Raw genomic sequence first — 26,111 nt, 5'->3', positions numbered from 1 at the left:
CACAATTTAGGACTGCTGAATGATGCAAAAAAATATTTAAAACAAACATACCTGTTTATTTGTTTGTTTGTTTGTTCTAATCTAAGGTGATCAGTGGAGTCTGTCACAAAACATTTTCACTTTAATCTATTTTTAGAAATTCATCTTATTTTAATGTAGAATGTTAATAAAGACTGAGAGCAACAAATATACAGAAGTTTATGTTAATTTACAGTAATGCTCTCAAGTCATCTGGAGATGATTTACATCTTATATTTTCCTAAAACGTAAAAAAGAGCCTTAAATTGACTGACCTTAAGTGCAGACTCTATGCATGAAAGGGTTAAGCATGATTTATTAATTGATTAATTAAATATAATTGTAATCCCGAGCTTCTAACACTCTACACTGGCAATTCTTCATCATTTATGCCGTTAATCAGCATACTGGTAATTATTACAAACAATATTACTGTAGGCCCTATTTTAGGAAATTGTCTATTTAGGTGGCATTGGTGCTGATATATATAATAGATAAATAACAGCTAAAATGACAAACCTAGTTGTAATATCTCTCTCTCTCTCTCTCTCTCTCTCTCTCTCTCTCTCTCTCTCTCTCTCTCTCTCTTGAAAATAAATTAGTGATGTTCAAATGTGTAAGTTATCAGAGTGTGAAATATAGCCTAGGCCTGCATAAAATAATGCATAACCGTCCCTTGACTCAGTACTGCATCAGAACATGCACTAATTAAGAACTTTATGTCACATACTCTATGCTAGCAGCGCCATCTTTTGGTACCAGAAAACATGTCAATGCCTATAGCCCTCAAAATTAAAATGCCCTTTTTTCAAAGCTCTTCATGGTCCATGTCCTACTGAGACTCACCATCAACATTGTTAAACCTGTACACCTGCACATTCATACAGTTATCTAATCCGCCAATCTTGTGGCAGTAATGCAATGCAAAAAAAATAATATGAACCATGGCTGGTTTAGTATTTCAGAAACTGCTGATCTCCTGGGATTTTCACAAACAACAATCTAGAGTTTACACAGAATGGTGCAAAAGACAAAACAAAACAAACAAACAAAAAAAAAAACATCTAAATGGCCAGATTGGTTTTAGCTGTCAGGAAGGATATAGAAATTAATATACTCAGGAATAAAAGAAACATCCTCTCACATTCAAATGTTTTTATTTACAACAAATTTCAAACATGTGTAAATATTTGTATTAGCATAAAAATATTCAACAACTGAGACATAAACTGAACCCTTATGTTCTATATTTCTGCACAAATTTGACATACAAGATCAGATTTTCACACAAAAGTATAACAGGGATCTATCAAAGTCTTATGTTCACAACACTTGTGGAAGTGTATCATGGGATCAACAAAAATTCCTCCAAGCCGATGTACAGGACTGATCAACAGTTAACAGAAACATTTAGTTGCAGTTATTGCTGCACAAGGGTCACACCAGATACTAAAAACAAAGTTTCACATACTTTTGCTACTCAGAGAAATGTAATATTGGATCATTTTGCTCAATAAATAAATGGCCAAGTATTATATTTTTGTCTCATTTGTTTAATTGGGCTCTCTTTATCTACTTTTAGGACTTGGGTGAAAAACAGGCAGCAAATACAACGGTTTGGTAACGTCAAAGACAGAATGGAATTGAGCATATACTTCTCAAAGAGCAGGCGGAATAAAGTCTCTACATACAGGTGTGTGTGTGTGTGTGTGTGTGTGTGTGTGTGTGTGTGTGTGTGTGTGTGTGTGTGTGTGTGTGTGTGTGTGTGTGTGTGTGTGTGTGTGTGTGTGTGTGTGTGTGTGTGTGTGTGTGTGTGTGTGTGTGTGTAAGTGAAATTGGGATCAGATGTGCCCAGAGGTGAACCTAGATTATGTGGGGCCCTTCTGACAGATTTATGTTGTTATGTCTTCATGTTACCTGGAGATATTGTTGTGACCCTTTACTTCCGTGAAGGAATCGCAGTAGATGCATATTACGAAAACTTAGTTTCTTTACTTAAAACAATTGTAATGAATAAAGAAGGGGCTACACTACAATTGCTGAGCATGGTCTCAAAACTTTGTCCCTTCCCCCCGTAACAGCCCCCCCTTCGACTCCCGGCCTGAATAAAATATGAAGGTATGATAGGTGAAGCCCACGTCATTATGGGAAAACATAAAATATTACATAAACACATAAATTTTATAATAAGGTGAAATAAATCTGAAATTGGACAAATAGTTTTGGGTTTGTTTGTCTTTAATTATCCTTAATTCATTCGTCATTATCTCCATCACTTACACCTGTCCTGTTTCCTCTTTTCCTCTCTCTCTCTCTCTCTATCCCTCTCTCTGATAGCGTGTACATCTTATCTGAGTACACAAGTCCCTGTCCCGACACAATAAGCTCTCTGTTCCTAGTTAAGTCAAGCAATGATCTAACTCTTCTTCTTTTCTGTATATATACTCTGAATCTTTCACTGAATTCTGTGTCTGTGTGATTTCTTCCCAAGCTTGGTACTGAGAAGGTAATAATAGCGTGGGCCCAAGAATTTAATTCTGAGGCTGGTATCAGCAAAATCTTAACAGTTCAATGGTGTCAGGAGTGGGACATATGGATGGAGGTAAGTGATCTTTTATTTTCTGCCTCCGTGTAGATGTCCTTGTATTCTTGATGTTTGGGTTGAAAATATCACATCTTTTTAATCTGTGATGTTTTCTGCAAACGCAGGCATCGTAGAGACTTTCACTGAAAGTACTTATTGACCTTTGACCCAAGATGGCGCCAGTGTACCTGTCGGCATGCCGTCTCTCTTGTCTTTCCCGTCTATTACAGTTTGTTCTATCTGTTATGTCTGTTCGTCTGGCATCTGTGCTGTTTTTACTGTGTCTCGTGCCACACTGGTATCATGTAGATTCAGTGTTGACCTACAATCGTCAAGCTTTGCTTAACATCAGAAGCTGTATGGGAGCGCATCTGCGATTTTGTCCTACTCTGCATTCACGTTTTTAATCCTCGTCCAGCCGACCTGGGTTGGAGTGTGCTCACCAGATACCTTGCTGCTTTCCTCCTCTAAGGAAGCGCCGCAGGAAGACAGGGAATCGTGCTGGTGTTCGGGTGAGAAATAGATGGACAATCGCTTCCTCCATACAATCGATTGGCTTTCCCTTGGTTACTATAAGCTTGGAGGGACTCCACTTGACATGGTGGTAATGGGATTACAGATATGTTTTTCATCTGCCTATTTTCCCGGACTTCCTACACTTATCTAATTGCTCTGCTCCTCCACGATTACGGATTTGTCAGAGAAGAGTGAACTGTTTAAATCTCCTCCAAGTGGAATTCGTTTCACCAGATCTGACCTTGCTACCTCAGTCTCCTCTTATTCAACATATAAATCAGGCAACACACGTCCTGCATTACCACCACCTAGTGGCCCCTTTCAGGCATTGCAAATTGACTTCACACACATGCCAACTGTCAGAGTTCTCAAATAACTTTTAGTTATTGTGGACAAATTCTCTGAATGGGTATACGCTTTACCATACTCAAAAGAAAATGCCAACACCGTTGATAAAATTGTAGCCAAAGAAATAACCCTGCACTATGGTATTCCTCAGGTTATTGATGGTGATAATGGAACATCCTTTGTTTCTAAGGTAACACAGAAACTTTGCAAATATCTGAAGATTGATTGGCACTTCCACATCCCAAATCATCCACAAAGTTCAGGGATCATGGAAAGAAAGAATCACACCATCAAGAACCGCCTCCCTAGAGAATCCCTCCAGCAATTGGGTTCACCTTTTGAGTACACAGAAGTCCCTGTCCCTGATCTGACACAATAAGCTCGCTGTTCATAGTTAAATCAAGCAATGATCTAGATCTTCCACCTTTCTGTGTATATATATTCCAATAATTTCAGCATTAAACTAAAAAGCTTTCAGTGAACTCTGTGTCTGTATGATTTGTTCCCAAACGTGGTACTGAGAAGGTAACAGTAGTATGGGTCCAAGAATTTAATTCTGATTCCAGTATCAGCAAAATCTTAACAGGTTCATTTTTCAGATTCATTTTCAGGAATTAAGCTCATGCAACTCGAGTGTGAAGGGGAGGCGGCGCATAACGAGTCCTCAAATGTGACAGCGCCCCGCAAAGACGCCCCAGTTAAGGGGGTTGCTGAGATGTTGCTGCACATTATTTTAAGATGAAAGTTTCTGATAATTTAAATGATCAACACTCAGGGGCCCTCTCAGTATGTGGGGGCCCCAGGCAATTGCCTACCTTGCCTGCCTTGTAGATACGCCTCTGGGTGTGCCTGATCAGAAGTCCGGTGATTGAGAAAGAGGCAGAGAGAGTGTGGGTGTGTGGGTGTGTGTTCTGGGAAGTGTAGTTCATAGCGGCCATGCCTGTAGGCCGTGAAGCATGTTGGGAGATCTATGATCTTGTGGTGAATCCATAGTTGTAAAAAGTCATTGCACATTTCCTTGTGAAAATTTGAACACCAAATAGGAATGAGAGTCTGTAGTTTTGTAATGGATTGTGGTGTAAGTGAACAACTGACTTGTTGCATCACTAGAGGGAGGCAGAGAGCACTGTCTTAATCATAATCAGTAGTCATCAGTCCCACCTGTCTTCAGTCAACCTTGCCATACATGCAGTCCTCTTCAAAAGTATTGGAAATCTTTTGCTTTTGCTATACATTGAAGACATTTGGGTTTGAGTTCAAAAGATGAGTATGAGACAACAGATCAACATTAAAGCTTTAATTTCCTGATATATACATCTAGATGTGTTAAACAACTTAGAACATTTTGAGGAGAGAAAAATATTGGAACAGAAAGTCTTCAAGGAAATCAAAGTAAATAACACTATTTGGTTGCATATCCCTTCCTTGCAATAAATAATCAAGTGGCGATCCACTGACATCACCAAATTGTTGCACTCTTCGTTTGTGATGCTTTTCCAGGCTTTTACCACAGCTTCGTCCAGTTGTTGTTTGGTTTTTGGCCAAACATCAACTCATATGGGTAGTGTTAAGTCGACTGGTACATCAAAAAGGAGCTGTGGAAGCAATTGTTACCAGGCTACTAATTTCAGCTGCAAATCCACTGGCCACCCCAATAGCACCATTGTGCCCATTACCTTTATTCAAGGTCCCAGTTGAAAGAATTGTCATGGACCTCATCAGGCCATTAGAGAGATGCACACGAGCGTATTGATTTGTGTTATTTCTGGTCTTATTTCATGTAACTATGTACAGAACCAGTGCCTCCATGCATGCTGAACACACACTGTTGCATAGGCACTTTTCTGAATCATCTCCTGGGTTGACCAAGACACTGTGTTCATGACACAGCAAAGGTTGGCAGGTTGGAAGGGAAATTTTCCACTGTATTTTCACATCTACTCTTTGGCACAAGCCTCATGAATGTGAAACATTGTAAAGTGCTTTGGAACCACTAAGGTTAAAAAAACACTATATAAGTACAGACCCTTTACCATTAACATGCCTGCTCCTGCCTCGTGCTTTGGGATCAGTCGGCTGTACATTTCCGAATGTGTACTTAAGCCTAGTCAGTCTCCACCCCGGGGTAGATCGTTGTCGTTGCTTTGTACAGCAGATATTTCGTTACATGTGTTGATTTCTCCTGTGTATGACCTTCTGCCTGTTCTTGGCTTTGTATCGGCTCTGTCCCTTTAAGTTTAATGTTTCAGCTCCCAAACAGCTGGAAATGTGGGATGGCTTCTAACTCTTCACCAAAACTGCTTTATCCTGGAGAAGAGGTTTGAGGTGAGACTCCTGTCATACGACAGTCCTGGTGAGTTCATTATTCTTAATGCTGAAAGACAGAAGAGCATCAGTGTAAACACCAACACACACACACACACACACACACACACACACACACACACACACACACACACATTATTCAGTATGATACAGTAGAGTAGAGTAAAGAGACAGTAAGTCAGTAACTCACTATAATGTCTCCAGTTTACAGTGTGGATCCTTCAGTAGATCAGAGAGCAGCTTCATTCCTGATTCTCCTGGATTATTCCAGTTCAGATTCAGTTCTCTCAGGTGTGATGAGGAGTTTGACCTCAGAGTTGAAGCCAGAGCAGCACAGCCTTCATCTGTAATACTGCAGTTATACATGCTGCAAGATAAAGAACCTTCTCACACTTAACACACTCAGTTTTAGCTCTGAAAACATCAACTACACAAAATCTTTATATACAGAACATTTACTCTCCATCTCACACACACAATAGTGACAATATATCACATCACTACAATTACAATCACCACAAATGGAAACTGGATGTAGCTGTATTTATTGAAATTCTGTTCGCTCTCTGTGTGTGTGTGTGTGTGTGTGTGTGTGTGTGTGTGTGTGTGTACCTCAGTGTCACCAGTGTACAGTGTGGATTCTCCAGTCCAGCAGAGAGCAGCTTTACTCCTGAATCCTGCAGGTTATTGTCACTCAGGTCCAGTTCTCTCAGTCTGGAGGAGTTTGAGCTGAGAACTGAGGACAGGACTCTACAGCTTTCCTCTGTCAGATTACATCTCCACAGACTGGAAGAGAAATGATGAAGTGTTAGATTTATTTATCTGATTGTGAAATGAGGTGTTTCCATCAGGTGGGAAATAAAGTGTTTACCTGAATACAAGGTTCTAATGTCAGGATAAAAATATAAAATGAACAGCCTGTGTATAAACAATAAACTAGTATTGGCATGTTATTAAAGTAAATGTGTGTGTAATGTACACTGATCTACACGCTGTAGAAATAAATGTACTTTGTTCTGATGTGAGAAGTGATGTAGATATTTCAGCATTAACACAAAGCTGAGTTTCACAGAGACGCTAAAACTGTTGGAGTTCATTGTTCTTTGGAGCTTAATCTTACTTTCACACATACAAATCACATAACACACACACACACACACACACACACACACACACACACACACACACACACAGAGAGAGAGAGAGAGAGAGAGAGAGAGAGAGAGAGAGAGAGAGAGAGAGAGAGAGAGACAAAGCACAACAGCAGAAACAATGCTAATCCACACCATATAAAATACACACTTGAATGTTTTACTCATATAAAACACTGGGCCTCATTTATCACACTGGATACGAATTAATTTCTTCATAAACAGTGTGTACGAGCATTTACACAAGAACTCTTTAATGTGCAAATTAAAATGTAATGTTAGGGAACATTTACAGGATGTTGAGAGAAAAGGTTGATGAGGTGTTGGATCAGAGTTAAATGGGCGTGGCCACTCAGCACAAGAGCTAGCTCTTTATGTATGTGCATAGCTGCTTTATCTGCTCTTTATTCTGACCCTCAACGCAGTGTTTCTCCACCAACACCTCACTGTCCTCTACTTTCACATTCATCAGGCACTTAAGGAGGAGTTCTGGACTGAACTGGAGCTTGAGGAAATAGCATCAACACTGGACGAGTGCGCTCATTCTTCTTCCTGTATTCATCTCTCTGTAATACAACTACTTCATCTGAGAGGATGAGTCTACTGGTGTTTGTCTAAATTTCCACGACAGTAAACTGAGAAAGCAAGTGGCAGATGTGGTAAGAGTGACACAGCGCGCGTTCTGATTGGACTCTCTTTCTGCTAACTAATCTATCACTTTTCTCGTTAGGCGAACTTTACAGTCGACCCCTCTCTCTCCATGAGGTGGGGAGGTGGGAGGTAGCCGCTGAAGTCACCTCCTTGAACTGAGATTTGGCATGGTTACGTTGACATCTGGGGAACCAACTGTTGTCAAAGCCAAGAAACCTGGAACCGTGGAGAGCCTGCAGTCAAAAAGGGAAAACGACAGAGCCCGTGCTAAAACGAGAATAAATATGGGCGTGGCTTTTGAGAGCTGGCGAAAACTCAGATCTGAAGGGATTGAAGACTGAGATGCTTTTTTCCTGTTAAACAGGTCAGACATTTCAGTAGCTCAATAGGTAGCTAGCTAACTTGATTCAGCTGTTTGTTTGTTTTGCTATGGTCAGTGTCGTAAACTGCACTTATTTTCTGCTAGCAATGAGAGAGAGCAACTCTCCTCTACTTCAAGAAAACCGTATCCACCTCCACCTCCGCTGTCGAGTATTGGAGCTAATATACAACACACGAATACCTCAGTGTTGCCAAGTCTCACGAGACAAATAAACAACTGCAGCTTCAAAAACAAGCCATATATTATTATATCCTGTTACAGGCTCAATGTAAACAGACTCAATAATTGAGCCTACAACATATTAAACTGAAACCACTCGCAGTTTAAAACTAGGGCTGCAACTAACGATTATTTTCACAATTGATTTATTGGCCGATTATTTATTATTTATTTATTGTTAATAATCGATTAATCGTATTGGGGCAAACTTTCAGTGCCATTTTTTCATTTATTTAAATTATAATTATTATTATTATTATTACTGTTGGTGTGTGTGTGTGTGTGTGTGTGTGTGTGTGTGTGTGTGTGTGTGTGTGTGTGTGTACCTCAGTATCTCCAGTGTACAGTGTGGATTCTCCAGTCCAGCAGAGAGCAGCTTCACTCCTGAATCCTGCAGGTTATTGTCACTCAGGTCCAGTTCTCTCAGTCTGGAGGAGTTTGAGCTGAGAACTGAGGACAGAACTCTACAGCTTTCCTCTGTCAGATTACACCCCCGCAGCCTGGAAGAGAAATGATGAAGTGTTAGATTTATTTATCTGATTGTGAAATGAGGCGTTTCCATCAGGTGGGAAATAAAGTGTTTACCCGAATACAAGGTTCTAATGTCAGGATAAAAATATAAAATGAACAGCCTGTGTATAATCAATAAACTAGTATTGGCATGTTATTAAAGTAAATGTGTGTGTAATGTACACTGATCTACACGCTGTAGAAATAAATGTACTTTGTTCTGATGTGAGAAGTGATGTAGATATTTCAGCATTTACACAAAGCTGAGTTTCACAGAGACGCTAAAACTGTTGGAGTTCATTGTTCTCTGGAGCTTAATCTAACTTTCACACCACATACAAATCACATAACACACACACACACACACACACACACACACACACACACACACACACACACACACAAGCACACACACAGAAAAACAAAGCTCAACAGCAGAAACAATGCTAATCCACACCATATAAAATACACACTTGAATGTTTTACTCATATAAAACACTGGGCCTCATTTATCACACTGGATACGAATTAATTTCTTCATAAACAGTGTGTACGAGCATTTACACAAGAACTCTTTAATGTGCAAATTATAATGTAATGTTATGGAACATTTACAGGATGTTGAGAGAAAAGGTTGATGAGGTGTTGGATCAGAGTTAAATGGGCGTGGCCACTCAGCACAAGAGCTAGCTCTTTATGTATGTGCATAGCTGCTTTATCTGCTCTTTATTCTGACCCTCAACCCAGTGTTTCTCCACCAACACCTCACTGTCCTCTACTTTCACATTCATCAGGCACTTAAGGAGGAGTTCTGGACTGAGCTGGAACTTGGGGAAATAGCATCAACACTGGACCAGTGCGCTCATTCTTCTTCCTGTATTCATCTCTCTGTAATAAAACTACTTCATCTGAGAGGATGAGTCTACTGGTGTTTGTCTAAATTTCCACGACAATAAACCGAGAAAGCAAGTGGCAGATGTGGTAAGAGTGACACAGCGCACGTTCTGATTGGTCTCTCTTTCTGCTAACTAATCTATCACTTTTCTCGTTAGGCGGGCTTTACAGTCGACCTCTCTCTCTCTCCATGAGGTGGGGAGGTGGGAGGTAGCTGGTGAAGTCACCTCCTTGAAATGAGTTTTGGCATGGTTACATTGACATCTGGGGAACCAACTGTTGTCAAAGCCAAGAAACCTGGAACTGTGGAGACCCTGCAGTCACAAAGGGAAAGCGACAGAGCCCGTGCTAAAACGAGAATAAATATGAGTGTGGCTTTTTAGAGGTGGTGAAAACTCAGATCTGAAGGGATTGAAGACAGAGATGCTTTTTTCCTGTTAAACAGGTCAGACATTTCAGTAGCTCAATAGGTAGCTAGCTAACTTGATTCAGCTGTTTGTTTGTTTTGCTATGGTCAGTGTCGTAAACTGCACTTATTTTCTGCTAGCAATGAGAGAGAGCAACTCTCCTCTACTTCAAGAAAACCGTATCCACCTATTCTTTTATTTAAATAATAATAATTATTATTATTATTATTTATAATTATTTATTATAAATAAATAAATTATTATTTATATAACTGCATTTATTCGGTGGTGTGCTTCACAGTGTGCTCAGTGTGCCAACACAACTTCCTTATGGTGTAGGTAGTGTTTGATTTTGGTGTGACTTGCAGTGGGTTTTAATAACTTCCCGAGTTGTAGCTGGCCTGCCTTGTCTCTGCCAAGCCTGGGCCTGGAGAAGTGCTTAGTTTTAAAACCCTTACTGCGCTTCATGGGAAAGCGATTTTATATTTTCATGTGAAGTTTTAAATGATACTGAAGTGTCATAATAAAATATAATTTTTTATATTCGTACTCATGTCTCACTCTCATGTTCCTTGCCCTGATTGGTGAAACTTTTGTGTGCCTTTTGTTTGGGAGTATTTCCCTGGTTCTCCCCCAGGGTGGCACAGTTGGATTTACTGAATTTTGGATAAACGTCTTCCTCCAGTTGGGATTATTGCCACATTCTGGTGTGGTCTGCAGGGTAGACAACTCCCTTCACATTAAATATTGCCTTATTATTATTATTATTATTATTATTATTATTAGAGTGTGTGTGTGTGTGTGCGTGTGTGTGTGTGTGTACCTCAGTGTCTCCAGTGTACAGTGTGGATTCTCCAGTCCAGCATAGAGCAGCTTCACTCCTGAATCCTGCAGGTTATTGTAACCCAGGTCCAGTTCTCTAAGTCTGGAGGAGTTTAACTTGAGAACTGAGGACAGAACTCTACAGCTTTCCTCTGTCAGATTACACCTCCACAGCCTGGAAGAGAAATGATGAAGTGTTAGACTTATTTATCTGATTGTGAAATGAGGTGTTTCCATCAGGTGGGAAATAAAGTGTTTACCTGAATACAAGGTTCTAATGTCAGGATAAAAATATAAAATGAACAGTCTGTGTATAAACAATAAACTAGTATTGGCATGTTATTAAAGTAAATGTGTGTGTGATATACACTGATCTACACGCTGTAGAAATAAATGTACTTTGTTCTGATGTGAGAAGTGATGTAGATATTTCAGCATTAACAGTGGTAAAATTTGTGTTTCCTAGCTTCAAACCTGTTTCAGGTTTGGTCCACATAACCACTTTACTACTGACAGGGTGTATGTTGTGCCTTACTGTCTCCATGCTATAGTGGCCATAATTGACATTTGTACTGTTTACCATAACTCAGGTTCTGCTTGGGTGCTGTCGACTGCCTCCATTTCTTGTGGTGGTGTCAGTGGGCCTGGGTGTTATAACTACCATACCACAGTGTCTGTAATATTTGTCTTTCTGTGTCTTGTTGTTTAGTGTTTGTGTAATTTTGGGTTAACTGGTGTCTTCTTTCTCTCCAGGAGCCAGTGAGTCTTGGTGGGACAGGAGACGCTAGCTGCATTTATTCGGTGGTGTGCTTCACAGTGTGCTCAGTGTGCCAACACAACTTCCTTATGGTGTAGGTAGTGTGTGACTTGCAGTGGGTTTGGATAACTTCCTCCAATTAGGATTATTGCCACATTCTGGTGTGGTCTGCAGGGTAGACAACTCCCTTCACATTAAATATTGCCTTCTTCTTCTTCTTCTTCTTCTTCTTATTATTATTATTATTATTATTATTATTATTATTATTAGAGTGAGTGTGTGTGTGTGTGTGTGTGTGTGTGTGTACCTCAGTATCTCCAGTGTACAGTGTGGATTCTCCAGTCCAGCAGAGAGCAGCTCCAGTCCTGAATCCTGCAGGAGGTTATTGTTACTCAGGTCCAGTTCTCTCAGTCTGGAGGAGTTTGAGCTGAGAACTGAGGACAGAACTCTACAGCTTTCCTCTGTCAGATTACACCACCACAGGCTGGAAGAGAAATGATGAAATATCAGAACTCTGATCTCAAACACACAAACACGGCCACAATCCAGCTAAAGTTTACCATGTAACAGAAATGTCACAGAAATCAGAGGACAGGACACCACATCAGTACAATTATTATTATTATTATTATTATTATTATTATTATTATTATTATTATTATTATAAACTATTATGATAAATTATTATTATAATAAAGCATTTGTTCAAACAAAAAAACCTTCTGTTTTCATTCCTTTAAGGACCATTGTAACTGATAATAATAATAATAATAATAATAATAATAATAATAATAATAATAATAATACTAATCAATTATTATCAGTTACAATGGTCCTTAAAGGACTGAAAACAGATGTTTTTTTTGTTTGAACAAATGCTTTATTATAATTGAAACTTGAAACCATTTTTAATGAGAGTACATGTTAAAAGGTCTCCAACTAAAAAATAAATAAAATAAATAAGAAATCTCCCATTTGAACAAAAAGGAGCAGGACGTGCTGTGGCTTTGTTTGGAAATATTTCGTTGGTGAAACAGAACAGAAACAGACAATAAAATGTAAGACAGGTAATATTAACTTATTCTTTCTGTTAGCATAGCATAAATAAATATAACATCAGATGTGTGAGCTTAAAAATGTCTAAAATAAATGAATATGTACTGTAGCTGCACAACCAGACTGCTCTTGTACCTTTAACTCTCTCTCTCACACACACACACAATGTCACATGTTGTATGTGTTCCAATGGTGATGTTTTCATGTTTTTCTTGTTCTCAATTGTGAAGTTCTGTTCGATGTCTCTTTCAAGTAAAAGGAGAAAAGAAAAAGTGCCTTTCACTGGTGTTTAGTTCACAAAATGACCAAAAAGCAGTCATGAATACATGCAGTTATTTTGTAGAGATCATTTTCATCAGTTTTAGAGAAAAGGTAATAAATGGTGATATAAGGTTTTGTCCATATGGCCCAGATCTCAGTGCAGACGTAACGTGTTAGTGTAAAAAGTGAAACAATCTTCTGTAACAGTACCAGAGGTTTGTTTAAAGATGATTAGAGTAACTATTAACAAGCATTAATCCAAACAGTGCAGTTCAGTGTTACATTAAAATAACAAACCATGCAGTAATACATTTATAAATAAAAATACTCACACAGCTTTTCTGGAGGCTTTGACCACTGGCAGCAGCTTCAGAAAACATTCCTCTGATGGGTCATATTTACTCAAATCAAACTCATCCAGCTCCTGATCGGAGTTCAGTAACATAAACACCAGAGCTGACCACTGAGCAGGAGAGAGTCTGGTTCCCCTGAGACGACGGTCACCTCCTCTGTTCAGGTAAGTCTGTACTTCCTGCACTACAGAATGATCATTCAGTTCATTCAGACAGTGGAACAGATTGATGGATTTCTCTGGAGATGGATTCTCCCTGATCTTCTCCTTGATGTACTCGACTGTTTCCTGTTTGCTGTGAGAGCTGCTTCCTGTCGGGGCCATTAAGCCTCGTAAGAGAGCCTGATTGGACTCCAGTGAGAGACCCAGAAGGAAGCGGAGGAACAGGTCCAGGTGTCCATTCTCACTCTGTAAGGCCTTGTCCACTGCACTCCTGAGGAAATCGGACATGGTTGACTTGCTGAAGAAATGGAAAAGTCCAGTGCGTTGCTCCACTAACACATTTGTCTTTCTAAAAATAAAGCAGAGAAATGTGTACAAAGCAGCCAGAAACTCCTGAACACTCAGATGTACAAAGCTGAACACCTTCCCCAGGTAAAGCCCAAACTCCTCTCTGAAGATTTGGGTACACACTCCTGAGTACACTGCAACTTCTCCAACATCAATGCCACACTCTCTCAGGTCTTCCTCATAGAAGATCAGGTTTCCTTTCTCCAGCTGTTGGAAAGCCAGTTTCCCCAGTGCCAGGATACTCTCTCTGGTCTGCTGAGGATCAGGGTCGCATTTCTGATGGTACTTTTGGTCCTTGTGTTTGATCTGAAAGATCAGGAAGTGTGTGAACATTTGAGACAGAGTCTTGGGGACCTCTCCACTCTCTGCTTCACCCAACATGCTCTCTAGAACAGTGGCTGAGATCCAGCAGAAGACTGGGATGTGGCACATGATGTAGAGGCTTCTTGAAGACTTCATGTGTGAGATGATTTTATTGGCCAGGCTCTGATCACTGATCCTCTTCCTGAAGTACTCCTCTTTCTGAGGATCACTGAAGCCTCGTACCTCTGTTACCTGGTCTACACACTCAGGAGGGATCTGATTGGCTGCTCCTGGTCGAGAGGTTATCCAGAGGAGAGCAGAGGGAAGCAGATTCCCCTTGATGAGGTTTGTCAGCAGCACATCCACCGAGGCTGACTCTGTCACATCACACAATCTCTCATTCTTCTGGAAATTTAGAGGAAGTCGACACTCATCCAGACCATCAAAGATCAACACCACTGTGTAGGAGTCTAGTAATTCTAGTTTTCTCATTTCTGGGAAAAAGTGATGAAGAAGCTCCATCAGACTGAGATTTCTCTGCTTCATCAGATTCAGCTCTCGAAAGGGAAGTGGAAACATGAAGGTGACGTCCTGATTTGCTTTTCCTTCAGCCCAGTCCAGAATGAACTTCTGCACAGAGACTGTTTTTCCAATTCCAGCAACTCCTTTAGTCAGCACTCTTCTGATGGACTTGTCTTTAAAGAGCTCGTTACATTTGATGGGTGTCTCCTGTGTTGCTGGTCTCCTGGACGCTGTCTCAATCTGTCTCACCTCATGTTCATTATTGATGTCTCCACTCCAACCCTCTGTGATGTAGAGCTCTGTATAGATCTCATTCAGAAGTGCTGAGCTTCCATGCTGTGAGATTCCTTCATTAATTCTTTTAAACTTCTCTCTCAGGCTGGATTTCAGCTCTGTCTGATACACAGAAGCCACAGACTCTAATAAACAAAGTAATAACATGTTTTAATGCAAAATCACTGAGCACAATATAAAACGTAAAATTCTTTCAAATGCTGCTGTTCATTCCTGACTCATGGACTAAATATTATTGAAGGAACAGGACCACTTTACAGAGTAATCACAAACTGGACCACGAACAGAACAGAAAAGCACCAGATGTACATGATACTAAACTCAAACTTCAAACTAAAGGTGTTCATATCTAAAACTATTTCCTCTTTCTAAAGTGAACCTGATGGAATAAAGCCATGATTCAGAGCTCTTACTGTTGTGCAGTGTGTTAGCGAGATCTGTGTGGTTCATGTTATTCAGGATGTGCAGTGTGATCTTCAGCGCTCCCTCTCTGACACTGTGCAGATCCTCCTCATCCTCCACCTCCCTCTCAGAGCATGCTGGGTAATTTGGACTTAGGAGCTTCCTAAACCTCTTCAATTCATTCTTTATCAGAGTGATGACTTTGTGTTCCAGCTCCTGGTTAGAAACACACAGGAACACATCTAAATATTAGAATGTTACACATTGAGAGATGCTTTTATTTTATGAAAAGAAGAAAGGTCTCTTTCTATTACCACAGCAACCTACTCACACACAAGTTACACACATTAAAAAGACACACACACCTTGAATATGGAGTCCAGCTGATTTCTGCTGATGTTTGATTTCTTCTTTTGTGGTCTGTGAACAAATAAAACACATGATGTAATATAGACTATATGTATTCATAGCTGCACAACACACTAATACATACAGAGACAGATATTTAACACTATCTTTTTAACACAATACACTGATTTCAGGGTTTCCTCACTGACACTAACATGTTTATGAATAAAATAGTTTTTAATAAAATTTAATAAAATCTAGTCATTAATGTCCCAGATGTAAATGTTGTTGTGTAGCACCACAGACCCTCCAGCTCAGGGACTGCAGGCTGAACTGAACTCTTAAAGCAGTTTTCCTCACTGCCAGTCCGAGAGCTGCAGCACTGCACACTTTAGTGTTTTACTGCTTCAACACCTGATAAAGATCATGAAGGGCTTCATAATGAGACCAGTGAGTTTGATCAGGTGGAACACTGCTGTAAAACACCTCACTGTACTGACCTCACATCAGGAGAACTGGATCTGTCTCTGAAGTTGTGTGGAATACCCATTGATGTGTCACTCTTCATGGACACACAGCTGGGTTCTGGTGAGTCTGATCTCTTTCCCTCCATCATTCTGTAATTAGAACAGAAATATCAGCAATAATTAATACTCTGCTGTCTCAGCACTGTTACACAATGTGTTCATCATTAAACACCAATAATTCCATCTTTTTAATTCAGCTACAGTCTGCACACTTATTCAAACAGGAGACACGCCTCATACCTCAGGAATTACACTGATGTCAGGAGTCCCAATCACAGGTAACTGACTCAGCTGGGTCTTAAAGCCTGTAGAGTTCACTGACTCAAAGCTACGCTGCTCTTCTCCTCCACATTACACAGTCCTTTTTACTCTTCTCTCAGTGAATGATTTCTCTAAACTGTTCTTAGATCAGATCAGTGATATATTCACTGCTATTAAACACCTTAAACCAAAGTTTAGTTCCTCTGTAAACTAGTGAGTGTTTAGAGATACAGATCTGTTCCCATGAGACGGTGTGTATTTATTGCTGGTGAATGGAAAAGTAACTCACCTCTCATCTTTCTTTAAGTCCTGTTCTCCAGACACACTCATGTTGGAGGTCATGTCTCCTTCTCCAGATTACAGCAGGACACACGTTTACTTCACTCCAACATCGGTGTGTTAAATCAAACCCTGTATCAGCACAGAGTTCACTTACAGGAAATATTCACGGTATCAAGTCATAAAACAACCTGTGTACATTCAAACTTCAGTACAAACCCACAAAACTCTTCTGCATCTGGTGTACATTCAGTGTGTTTATATATTATAGCTTTAGATTTAGATACTCACTGTGTTTTTACTCCTGAAATGGTTTATTTTCCCCTCCACACAAAATGGAGCTGCCTAGTTTTACTTTTACTGACACCGTCTAACTGGTTTATCTGGTTTATTCTGCAGAGCAGGAAGGGCCTTGGTGTGTGTGTGTGTGTGTGTGTGTGTGTGTGTGTGTGTGTGTGTGTGTGTGTGTGTGTGTGTGTGTGTGTGTGTGCGTAAATGAACAATATTTAATGGTGGATTTTTTGTGATTCTGCAGTAAAACATTAAACAGTAAAAATATAACAGCGCATTTTCACATGCTACGAAAGGTTTTATCTTCAAAGTGGGCATCTCCAATCTTTTAATTTTGTAATTACAGCATTTAAAATAATCCTGGAGGTGCAACTGTTTCCAATATAACATGACCTGCTGGTGAAGATGCGATAATTTAATCAGTAAACATTGAAATCATATCTAAGTAAAAATCTGATCCCTCCCAATTTCTTAAATATTTCTCTGGGAATATGGAACCAGAAGTTGATGTTGTTTAGGAAAGGTTTTAACCATTTAATTTTCAAGGTCCCATTTATACAATTCAAACCGATGGCTTGTAGGCCTCCATCTTTAAATTCTTCGGTCATCTCTGCTCTCTTAATGTAATGAATTTCCCTGATCCAGATATAATCAAAATCAACCTGATTTATCTTTATTAATAGCTCTACTTTGAGTATGCAGGATAGATAAAATACTCAACCCAATAAGCTAATATCTCTTAATAACCATGAGCAATGTTCATGTACTTGTTGTTCATGTTCATGTTTGTGTATTCATGACTGCTTTTTGATCATTTTGTGAACTAAACACCAGTGAAAGGCACTTTTTTTTCTTCTTTTATTTGAACGTGACAATGAACAGAACTTCACAAATAGGAAGAAGAAATACATAACACTGTCAAAATGGGAACAATATGAATACATCATGTGACTACATCATGTTAATCCCTAACAAAAAATGTGTGAGCACTGCCATTGCGCTGTGTACGTCAGCCACATGTGCTGAATATCCAATCACATCAGCCATTTATCCAATCACATCAACGAATTATCCAATCATATCAGCCATTTATCGAGTCACATGAGCCAATTATCCAATCATGTCAGCCATTTATCCAATCACTTCAGCCAATTATCCACTCACATCAGCCAAATATCCAGTCACATCAGCCAAACATACAATCACATCAACCATTTATCCAGTCACATCAGCCAAATATGCAATCACATCAGCCATTTATCCAATCACCTCAGCCAAATATGCAACCACATCATCCATTTATCCAATCACATCAGCCAAATATCCAATCACATCAGCCAAACATACAATCACATCAGTCATTTATCCAGTCACATCAGCCATTTATCCAGTCACATCAGCCAAATATACAATCACATCAGCCATTTATCCACTCACATCAGCCATTTATACAATCACATCAGCCATTTATACAATCACATCAGCCATTTATCCACTCACATCAGCCATTTATACAAATCACATCAGCCATTTATCCCATCACATCAGCCATTTATCCACTCACATCGGCCAAATATCCACTCACATCAGCCATTTATACACTCACATCAGCCATTTATACAATCACATCAGCCATTTATACAATCACATCAGCCAAATATCCACTCACATCAGCCAAATATCCACTCACATCAGCCATTTATCCCATCACATCAGCCAAATATCCAATCACATCAGCCATTTATCCAATCACATCAGCCAAATATCCAATCACATCAGCCATTTATCCAATCACATCAGCCATTTATACAATCACATCAGCCATTTATCCACTCACATCAGCCATTTATACAATCACATCAGCCATTTATCCAATCACATCAGCCAAATATCCAATCACATCAGCCAAACATACAATCACATCAGCCATTTATACAATCACATCAGTCAAACCCAGAGGAAAAGAAAATTAGAAAAGAGCTCTCAAAAACATCTCATGCATTTCTCCTAGACAACAATGAGGTCTGTGAGAAACCAAAACGAGATTGTGGCTTATTTCTCCTGTTTCTCAATTTTTTCTCCTGGAGAAAAAGCATCACAAAATCTCAAAGTAGCCTCCTTTTAAGTTTCAAAATAGATCTCATCACTCTCTCAAATAATTCTCAGATTGTCTCAAGTTTGGTGCCTTTTTGATCTCTGGCAGAGAAACCAGAGAGCTCTCTCTATGATCTCAGTCTATTCTCATCCCAGTCTAATTTGTGCATCTCATGGTGAGCTCAGACAGCACAAATAAAGATCTCCAACACTTTCTCATCCAAACTTAATGGTTTCTTTAAAAAAAATCATAAAGAAACTCAAATACATGGTCCTCATTGTAATGTATTTGATATGCTTGTGCATGACAAAAACAAACTTCCAAGACATTTTAAATATGTTTTGATATTTACATGGTGAAAATTGGGGTTACATAATGCAGACAAAAGCAAATCTACATATTTTTCACTGGATATTTCAACATCAATAATCTAACAATATTATTTGCTCTTAAATAGGACATAGACATTGGGAAAACAGCTTATTAGTAACGAGGATGATAATCAGTTAGAGTCTATCATTAATATCACTCAGCTCCATGTGTCTTTCAATTTCAGAAAATGATCACTTTCTTGTAATGCAGCCATTTAGACAAGGAAGACAGTATTTTAGCTGTATTAAAGCAAACTGCCAAAATCTCAGAACTGACTCATAACTGGTGTAAATGTAATATGTTCAGGAAGACAAGGTATTCCTTCGGTGCAATAGTCACCTGGCCTCCACTTTGATTCTAGAAACCAAAAGAAGAAAAATGTAATACGTTTTATAGATTTGTTGTCAGTCATGTACACAAAATGTTGAAAAGCAGCATTGGTAAGTTTGTGGCTCACTAGTCTCCTTGTGGTTATTTTCCATAGTAATTCTGTAAGTCTAAACACATTACCAATCACTAGACATCAAGGTGTCGGAGTTACCTGAGCTGCCATTTAAAGCTTTGTAAACCAATTCAAGTACAAGTGCAAGTCTCACATCAGTAAGTAGTGTTTTGTTAACACTATTAACACTACTACCGATCACAATTTAAAGCTCTATAACATGGTATTTCTTACATTGCCACTATATAAATAGACCAGATGCTATCTTTGAAACATCTGAATATTTATTATACAGTTATATGAATACAGTGCAAATGACATTATGGTAGCCCACTAAGCATGTCAGCCAACTGTGCAGACACACCTGGATGGATACAGGGACATAGCACCTTCCTACACATTTCAGCTGTCAGATAAGTGTGCTGCTGTCCAAGCCCTCTCCAGCCAATTCTTTGTTTATACCAAAATAGTCAGTGCTGACACTGGAAGTAGTCTGAGGGAATAATTTACAGTATACCATATTCATTTTCCCAATTACTATGGAACCAAAATTCTTTGTGTAGAAAACTGATCACACTTCATTACTCTATGGAGTTAGATGTTTTACATTTTTGAATAGTTGTTACCTGCATTCTCTACTCCTCGTGTGTCTAGCTAAAAATTGAGATAAATAATACAGTTATCATACTTCAACCACAATGCATATTTCAACTGGATGTGCAAAATATTAGGAAGACCTCAATATAACTCAGTACAGTTCAAGAGCACCACAATTTACAGTCTACAAAATTATACTGCATTATTTTTATTCACGTGTACTCAATAAATTGGCAGGTATATTCTTAGTAAACTGTCATTTCAAACAAAAAACAATTTCTTAGTTATATAAAAGTATTTATCAATGCTGTCAGAAGCAAAGCAGCTGCTGAAATTTGGCTCGGAGAAGAACATAATAACAGCTGTCCATATAACAACAAAGACGTCTGAAATCTTCTCACCTTTCTTCTGTATCTTTTGCAAGTACTTTGCTGGCTCTTGACTTTTCTCCTCCAGCATGAATCATACCTCGGTGCCATTTTCAAATTTAGGAAGCATCAATTTCCCTGAAATAATGTCAACAGACAAAAAATAACCTCTCTGAGTACAAAGAAGCATTTGAAAACTGAATCAAAAATCAATCATATAATCAAAATCAAAATGCCTCTCTCTCTTTCAGTTACATTACATTTCCAACTGCAACTACTTCATGGACCATACTATAGTGTATGATTTAATCCTATATTCACATACAGACAGGCTACAAAGGAAAAAACAGCTTAAAGTGTCTCAGTAAGGTGTTGGGCCATCACATGCTGCTAGAACAGCTTCAGTGCTCCTTGACATTGATTCTCCAAGTCTCTGAACTCAACTGGAGGGATGAACACAATTCTTCCAAGTGTTTTGATTGTGATGATGTAGAGTCTACATGGTTCGCATCCAACTCACATCGAAATCCAAAGGGACAAAAGCGCTGATGATCGTTAAACAGTTCATGTGAATATAAGAAAAAACAGTAGACAGAATAAATTACACCAAATACACTGGGAACAGTTTAACTAAATCTTTATGAAGTGAAACAATATTACGGTTTCAACATTTCCTATTATTGCCGTCACTGAAAGGTACCAAAGCTTGCAGAAAATGACATTAAAACTGAAGTATATGTGATACAATTGGGGTAACATCCAGAGACACATTGCACCAGTCACAGAAGACGGTAAAGGCAAATACACAGATGAGACTGCCTCAACGAGAAGCACTTATGAATATATTGTAAATCAAGTGCTCCTATTTGAAGTAATCTAATAGTGCTTTCTTTTGAAAGTATTGGATGTTGTCCAAACTGTTTAACGTTTAATAAATTGTAAAAAAAAATTATAATAAATGAATGAATAAATAAATAAACAATAATAAAATGAAAAAAAAAAAGAAGTATCTTTAGTTGCTTCAATCACCCAAACCACCCCAACAAATAGCACTTACCATTCAGGAAAGTCAGAGCCATTGATAGAATAACAACTGTGACAATAAGACAGATGGGTGGTCTTCTTCTTTGCATCTTGTCCTGCCGTATTCACCACAACAAATATAATCCCTACATTCCTGCTATCCTAGAAGTTGTCCACTGAGAATTTACCTGTTGTCCACTATTTCATTCTGAGGGGCCTGAGTCAAGTGTTGTTCCTTTGAATGCTTAGAGTCTGATCATAACTTGAGATGATTCACAGTCCAACCCACAGAATCCAATGTGACAATAGAAGTGATGATGGCAGATCACTCCAGGTGATTCGCACATTGACAGGCAGTTATCACTCTCGATTGAGAGTAGGTACACAGCCAAATGATGCTTTCACTGATGTATTCAAAGGTATTGCCTAAGAGATTTCAGCATATGTTTCACTAAATACTTGTGCAAGAATTTTAAGAAATATTTATAAACAGAAACACTTAAGTTAGAATCTCAACAACAATGAATGTGATTATAGTTTCACACTCCACATTCATGGTGTCCAAATTCACTGAAAGTTGCCCCAACTTGTAAGCACTTACTTTAAAACTTTAAAACCTGCATAAAAAGTCTTCTTGATTCAGTTGTCTGAATCACTGAAAACTACCCCAACAAATAGCACTTACCAAATGATTCAGACAGGTCAGAGCCATTGTTAGGATATCAACTGTAACAATAATGCTGACTGACCTCTTCACTATCACCTGGAAGAATTACCAATAAAAGTATACAATCATTGCATACCTGCTATTGTACAAAGTCTTCACTGAGATTTTTCGACTTGCCCACTACTTAATTCTGAGATGAAGGACTCAGGCGTTGTTCATTTCAATGTCTAATAAAGAGTCTGGATCTGCCCAGACCTTAGATGGTTGGCATCCCAAGCCACACTGAAATCCAATGTGACAGTAGCTCTGATGTTGACGCGTCATTTCGACTGGCGAAAATACAATTGGTCTTCCCGCCCGCTACCCCACTACCTCCGTGATTTGGTTTGCCGTAGGGCAGTTGAAACATGGTTTGTTGTGGCTGTTACCCAAGCTTGTATGACAAATTATGGAGCTGTTAAAAATCCAGGTATGTCACCTTAAAAAGTGTTCTCCTCTCCTGGAAACATTTGTGTCAAAATACTGCATGGGTTTCCTTTAAATCACTGCCTGTAGATATTCGACCAGTTATACAAGTGTTTATACAACTCATATGGTCAACATAACACCTGTATATGGTCCACGTGCACCTTCAATGCATCCGGATGGCCGAGTGGTCTAAGGTGCTGTATTCAGGTTATGGTTTCCCCTGGAGGCGTGGGTTCAAATCCCACTCCTGAAATTTAGTTCCTTTGCTGCACTCTGTTGAGGGGGCATTTGGTTGTTCCTGATGAGATATTTCAAGAAATCCATTAAAATGTCCCTGCATAGTTTGAACTGCTAATTGCAGCCCATTCTAGAGTTCAAACTTAAGCCTGGTTTGGGTTCAAATGCCACTTCTGACAATCTGCCCAGTTGCTGCACTCTGTTGAGGGTCTAAAAGACTGTTTGTATTGTAATTCCTCTTTACATGGTGTCATTTTTTAAGTCACGTCACTTGAAATGTATAGTTTAGGATGCTTACAAACAGGTTTAAGCTTCTGTTTGCCACACTATGGTTAAGAACTGTTCATTGAAGCCCATTCTAGGCTTCAAATTATAGCACTGTCTTGATTTTATGGCACTGTCCATAGATGGTTGCCAAGGGAACCAACTACACTGCCTCGTTGTGTTGCCAAAATACCTGAGCAGGGTCCCTAAAAGAAGCCTATACATTCTGAAACAAAGTGCATGGAATTGCGATCAGACAGTGGTCCATGCTGAAGCAAGACTTTTTGTGTAATTGTGGCTGAGTGGTTAAGGCGATGGACTAAAAATCCATTGGGGTTTCCCCATGCAGGTTCAAATCCTGCCAACTAGGTCTGAAATATGGTTTATGATTCCAGTAGCTGGGCTAGCAAGAGTGGCAATAAATCTGACTGTATTCTTCACTAAAACACCATGTACATTAATTGCTATTAAAAGATTACAGTTGTTGAACTGAGAATTCACCAAATGAATGAATAAATGCTTTTCATTCTGTGCGAACAGAGAGTCTGGTGTTGTCCCTTTGAACATTCAGGAGCTGCCCAGACGGTAGATGGAGAGCACTGTCTAACACAGCAGTCCAAAATCTCCCATAGGTGTTCAACTAGGTTGGGATCTGGTGACTGTGAACTCATCAAACCATTCAGTGAGGGCAATAGGGGCATTGTCATCCTAGAAGAGACCACTGCCATCAGGAAAGAAATGTTTCATCGTAGGACAAAGGTGATCACTTGGAGCAACTTTGTATTGATTTGCAGTAGCTTCTTCCTCTAAGGGGACAAGAGAACCCAAACATGCCAGCAGACCCCTGTTATTGGGGTGCAGCATTCATGCCTTTCCTTTTCTCTTGGTGTATGCCACAGGTGACCTCAACCACTTGAGAATATGGAGAGGGATGGCTCATCCGACCGTATTACTTTTTTGTCCACATCTTAGTAGACCAGTGTCGTTCTATCACTCTCTATACAGATCTTTTGGTTTTCATCTCTTCACTTCAGAGGATTGGAGCATCTATGCCAAGGCCCACTGAAACTGTTCTAGTGGCCTGTGGTGCCCAAAACCTAGCTAAGACACTAAATGTTGGTTTTTCCTTAAATTAGCTAGGTTGTGTAATAAAGACTTACCCCACTACCATCAAACACACATGTAACTTCTATGGAAGAGCAATATTTACGCTTGACTGGTGTCACAAATGGAGCTGCAACGATGGTGACACTAGAGATGACAGAAAAGGCACACTCTTACACAATTAATACATACCAGTTGGTTTTACAACTTTTTGCATATACTAGTGTTACAGTAATTGGACAATTCTACATTTGTCCAACTTTTCCTATTTAAAAAACTGATGATGAAGATAAAGCATATAATCATCATTTATTTTAAAAATCAGTTGTAACATTTATGATAATAGATGGTTGGCATACTTCAACACAGGAAGTGTGCACTGATTTCACCTCAAAAGCACAGAACAACAGCATTGTTCCAGGCATATCATAATCAATAATTTACCTGCCAAAAACCAGCAAGAGGCCAATGTCCAGTTTATTAAACCACAGTGGCATTTTGAGAATGAAGAATTCCTGGCTGAACACCTCTGGCAGTGTGAATAAACAATTTCGATAAACCTAACGTAAAGAGTATAGAACAAAAACGCCATTATTGTTACGACACGGCCGGCAGATGGCACTGCGGCGCGGTTTCTAAGTGGACATATGACTTTGTTTTGGTTCATGCTCTTCCTGCTTGAGTATTGGGTTATGTGTGAGGATGTCTTTGATTTGCCCCAGGTGTCCATGGTTTAGTTTAATTATGTTGGCTATTTAGAAAGCTAACATTTTTGTGGGGAAATGGGTGTAAAAATAAAAAGGTCCACAGGAAGAAGTAAACCTTGAGCCTTGAACTTTAACATGTTAGATTTTACTCAAAAGAAGTTTCTACTCTCTACATCACAGCTTCAATCATTTTCGGTAGATTTCATCTTAGGGCTAAGCGCTAGTTAGCTGTCTCCTCTTTAAAACGTATAGCTGAAGCGCTGTTTAACGATTTAATTGAATTAAACTACATAACAGATTTATAACTATGTGTAAAGATGAGGAGAAAAAACATGACTTGCCTTGAGTTAGTGTCCAGCTCTGCTGCTCCACTCAGATGAGGCTGTGAGAGAATCAACTCCAGGGGGAAAGATGTAGTTTTCTCTCAGCTCCTCACTACACGTTCTATTAAACGCGATTTCGACCACATATTAGCAACGAAGGGATTGGGACTTCAGAATCTTTTATTCAGGTATATAAAATAAACATTTTTACACGTCATGGAAATGCCTAGAGTATAATCTATTTAACAATCCATTCATATATAACACAAACATACCAGATCAAGATATGGCCTATACAATGAAATCCAACGTGGTTTAGGGACAATATCTGCGCATGCGCGTGCTTAGCTCCGTAGGTTTTGGTTTTGTACGTGCGTACGTGCAGTTTTGTATGCAAGAGATTTCGTATTCCAGTAAAAGATGAAATAAAAATAAATCTTAGTGAACAATTACA

General features: G+C 39.1%; 1 protein-coding gene, 1 long non-coding RNA gene and 1 other non-coding gene across 5 annotated transcripts in view; 1 reads left to right on the top strand and 2 right to left on the bottom strand.

The window, feature by feature from the left end:
* LOC108273545 (NACHT, LRR and PYD domains-containing protein 12) overlaps nucleotides 1-17,317 on the bottom strand; it is a 38,232-nt gene extending 20,915 nt beyond the window's left edge. The window contains exons 1-12 of one of the 2 annotated variants that reach the window (XM_053685130.1): nucleotides 16,991-17,317; nucleotides 16,710-16,831; nucleotides 16,133-16,249; nucleotides 15,650-15,704; nucleotides 15,296-15,500; nucleotides 13,234-15,007; nucleotides 11,892-12,068; nucleotides 10,829-11,002; nucleotides 8,521-8,694; nucleotides 6,404-6,577; nucleotides 5,982-6,158; nucleotides 5,252-5,840 (exon numbers count right to left, since the gene is read on the bottom strand). In XM_053685130.1, the coding sequence (XP_053541105.1) occupies nucleotides 5,804-5,840; nucleotides 5,982-6,158; nucleotides 6,404-6,577; nucleotides 8,521-8,694; nucleotides 10,829-11,002; nucleotides 11,892-12,068; nucleotides 13,234-15,007; nucleotides 15,296-15,500; nucleotides 15,650-15,704; nucleotides 16,133-16,249; nucleotides 16,710-16,762 (3,117 nt within the window). In that variant the 5' untranslated portion in view covers nucleotides 16,763-16,831; nucleotides 16,991-17,317 and the 3' untranslated portion in view covers nucleotides 5,252-5,803. Of the gene's footprint in view, nucleotides 1-5,251; nucleotides 5,841-5,981; nucleotides 6,159-6,403; nucleotides 6,578-8,520; nucleotides 8,695-10,828; nucleotides 11,003-11,891; nucleotides 12,069-13,233; nucleotides 15,008-15,295; nucleotides 15,501-15,649; nucleotides 15,705-16,132; nucleotides 16,250-16,709; nucleotides 16,832-16,990 lie in introns of those variants that run through there. The other variant, XM_053685129.1, reaches the window with a different exon arrangement.
* A 1,930-nt stretch (nucleotides 17,318-19,247) lies between these two features.
* On the bottom strand, nucleotides 19,248-25,998 carry LOC108273696 (uncharacterized). 2 transcript variants are annotated; one of them, XR_008397697.1, is made up of 6 exons: nucleotides 25,933-25,998; nucleotides 25,072-25,778; nucleotides 24,684-24,774; nucleotides 20,898-21,002; nucleotides 20,526-20,553; nucleotides 19,248-19,814 (listed from the first exon to the last, which is right to left on the bottom strand). It is a non-coding gene; the product is annotated as an uncharacterized LOC108273696 (long non-coding RNA). The 2 variants fall into 2 exon arrangements; XR_008397695.1 differs by lacking the exons at nucleotides 24,684-24,774; nucleotides 25,072-25,778; nucleotides 25,933-25,998 and adding an exon at nucleotides 21,309-22,212.
* On the top strand, nucleotides 23,812-23,893 carry trnaf-aaa (transfer RNA phenylalanine (anticodon AAA)). The gene has a single exon. It is a non-coding gene; the product is annotated as a tRNA-Phe (tRNA).
* Nucleotides 25,999-26,111: the final 113 nt, after the last annotated feature.

Source organism: Ictalurus punctatus, chromosome 13 (genome assembly GCF_001660625.3).
Source record: "Ictalurus punctatus breed USDA103 chromosome 13, Coco_2.0, whole genome shotgun sequence".
Lineage (NCBI taxonomy): Eukaryota > Metazoa > Chordata > Actinopteri > Siluriformes > Ictaluridae > Ictalurus > Ictalurus punctatus.
The sequence above is the reverse complement of the archived record's forward strand: the minus strand, read 5'-3'. Positions and strand labels throughout refer to the sequence as shown.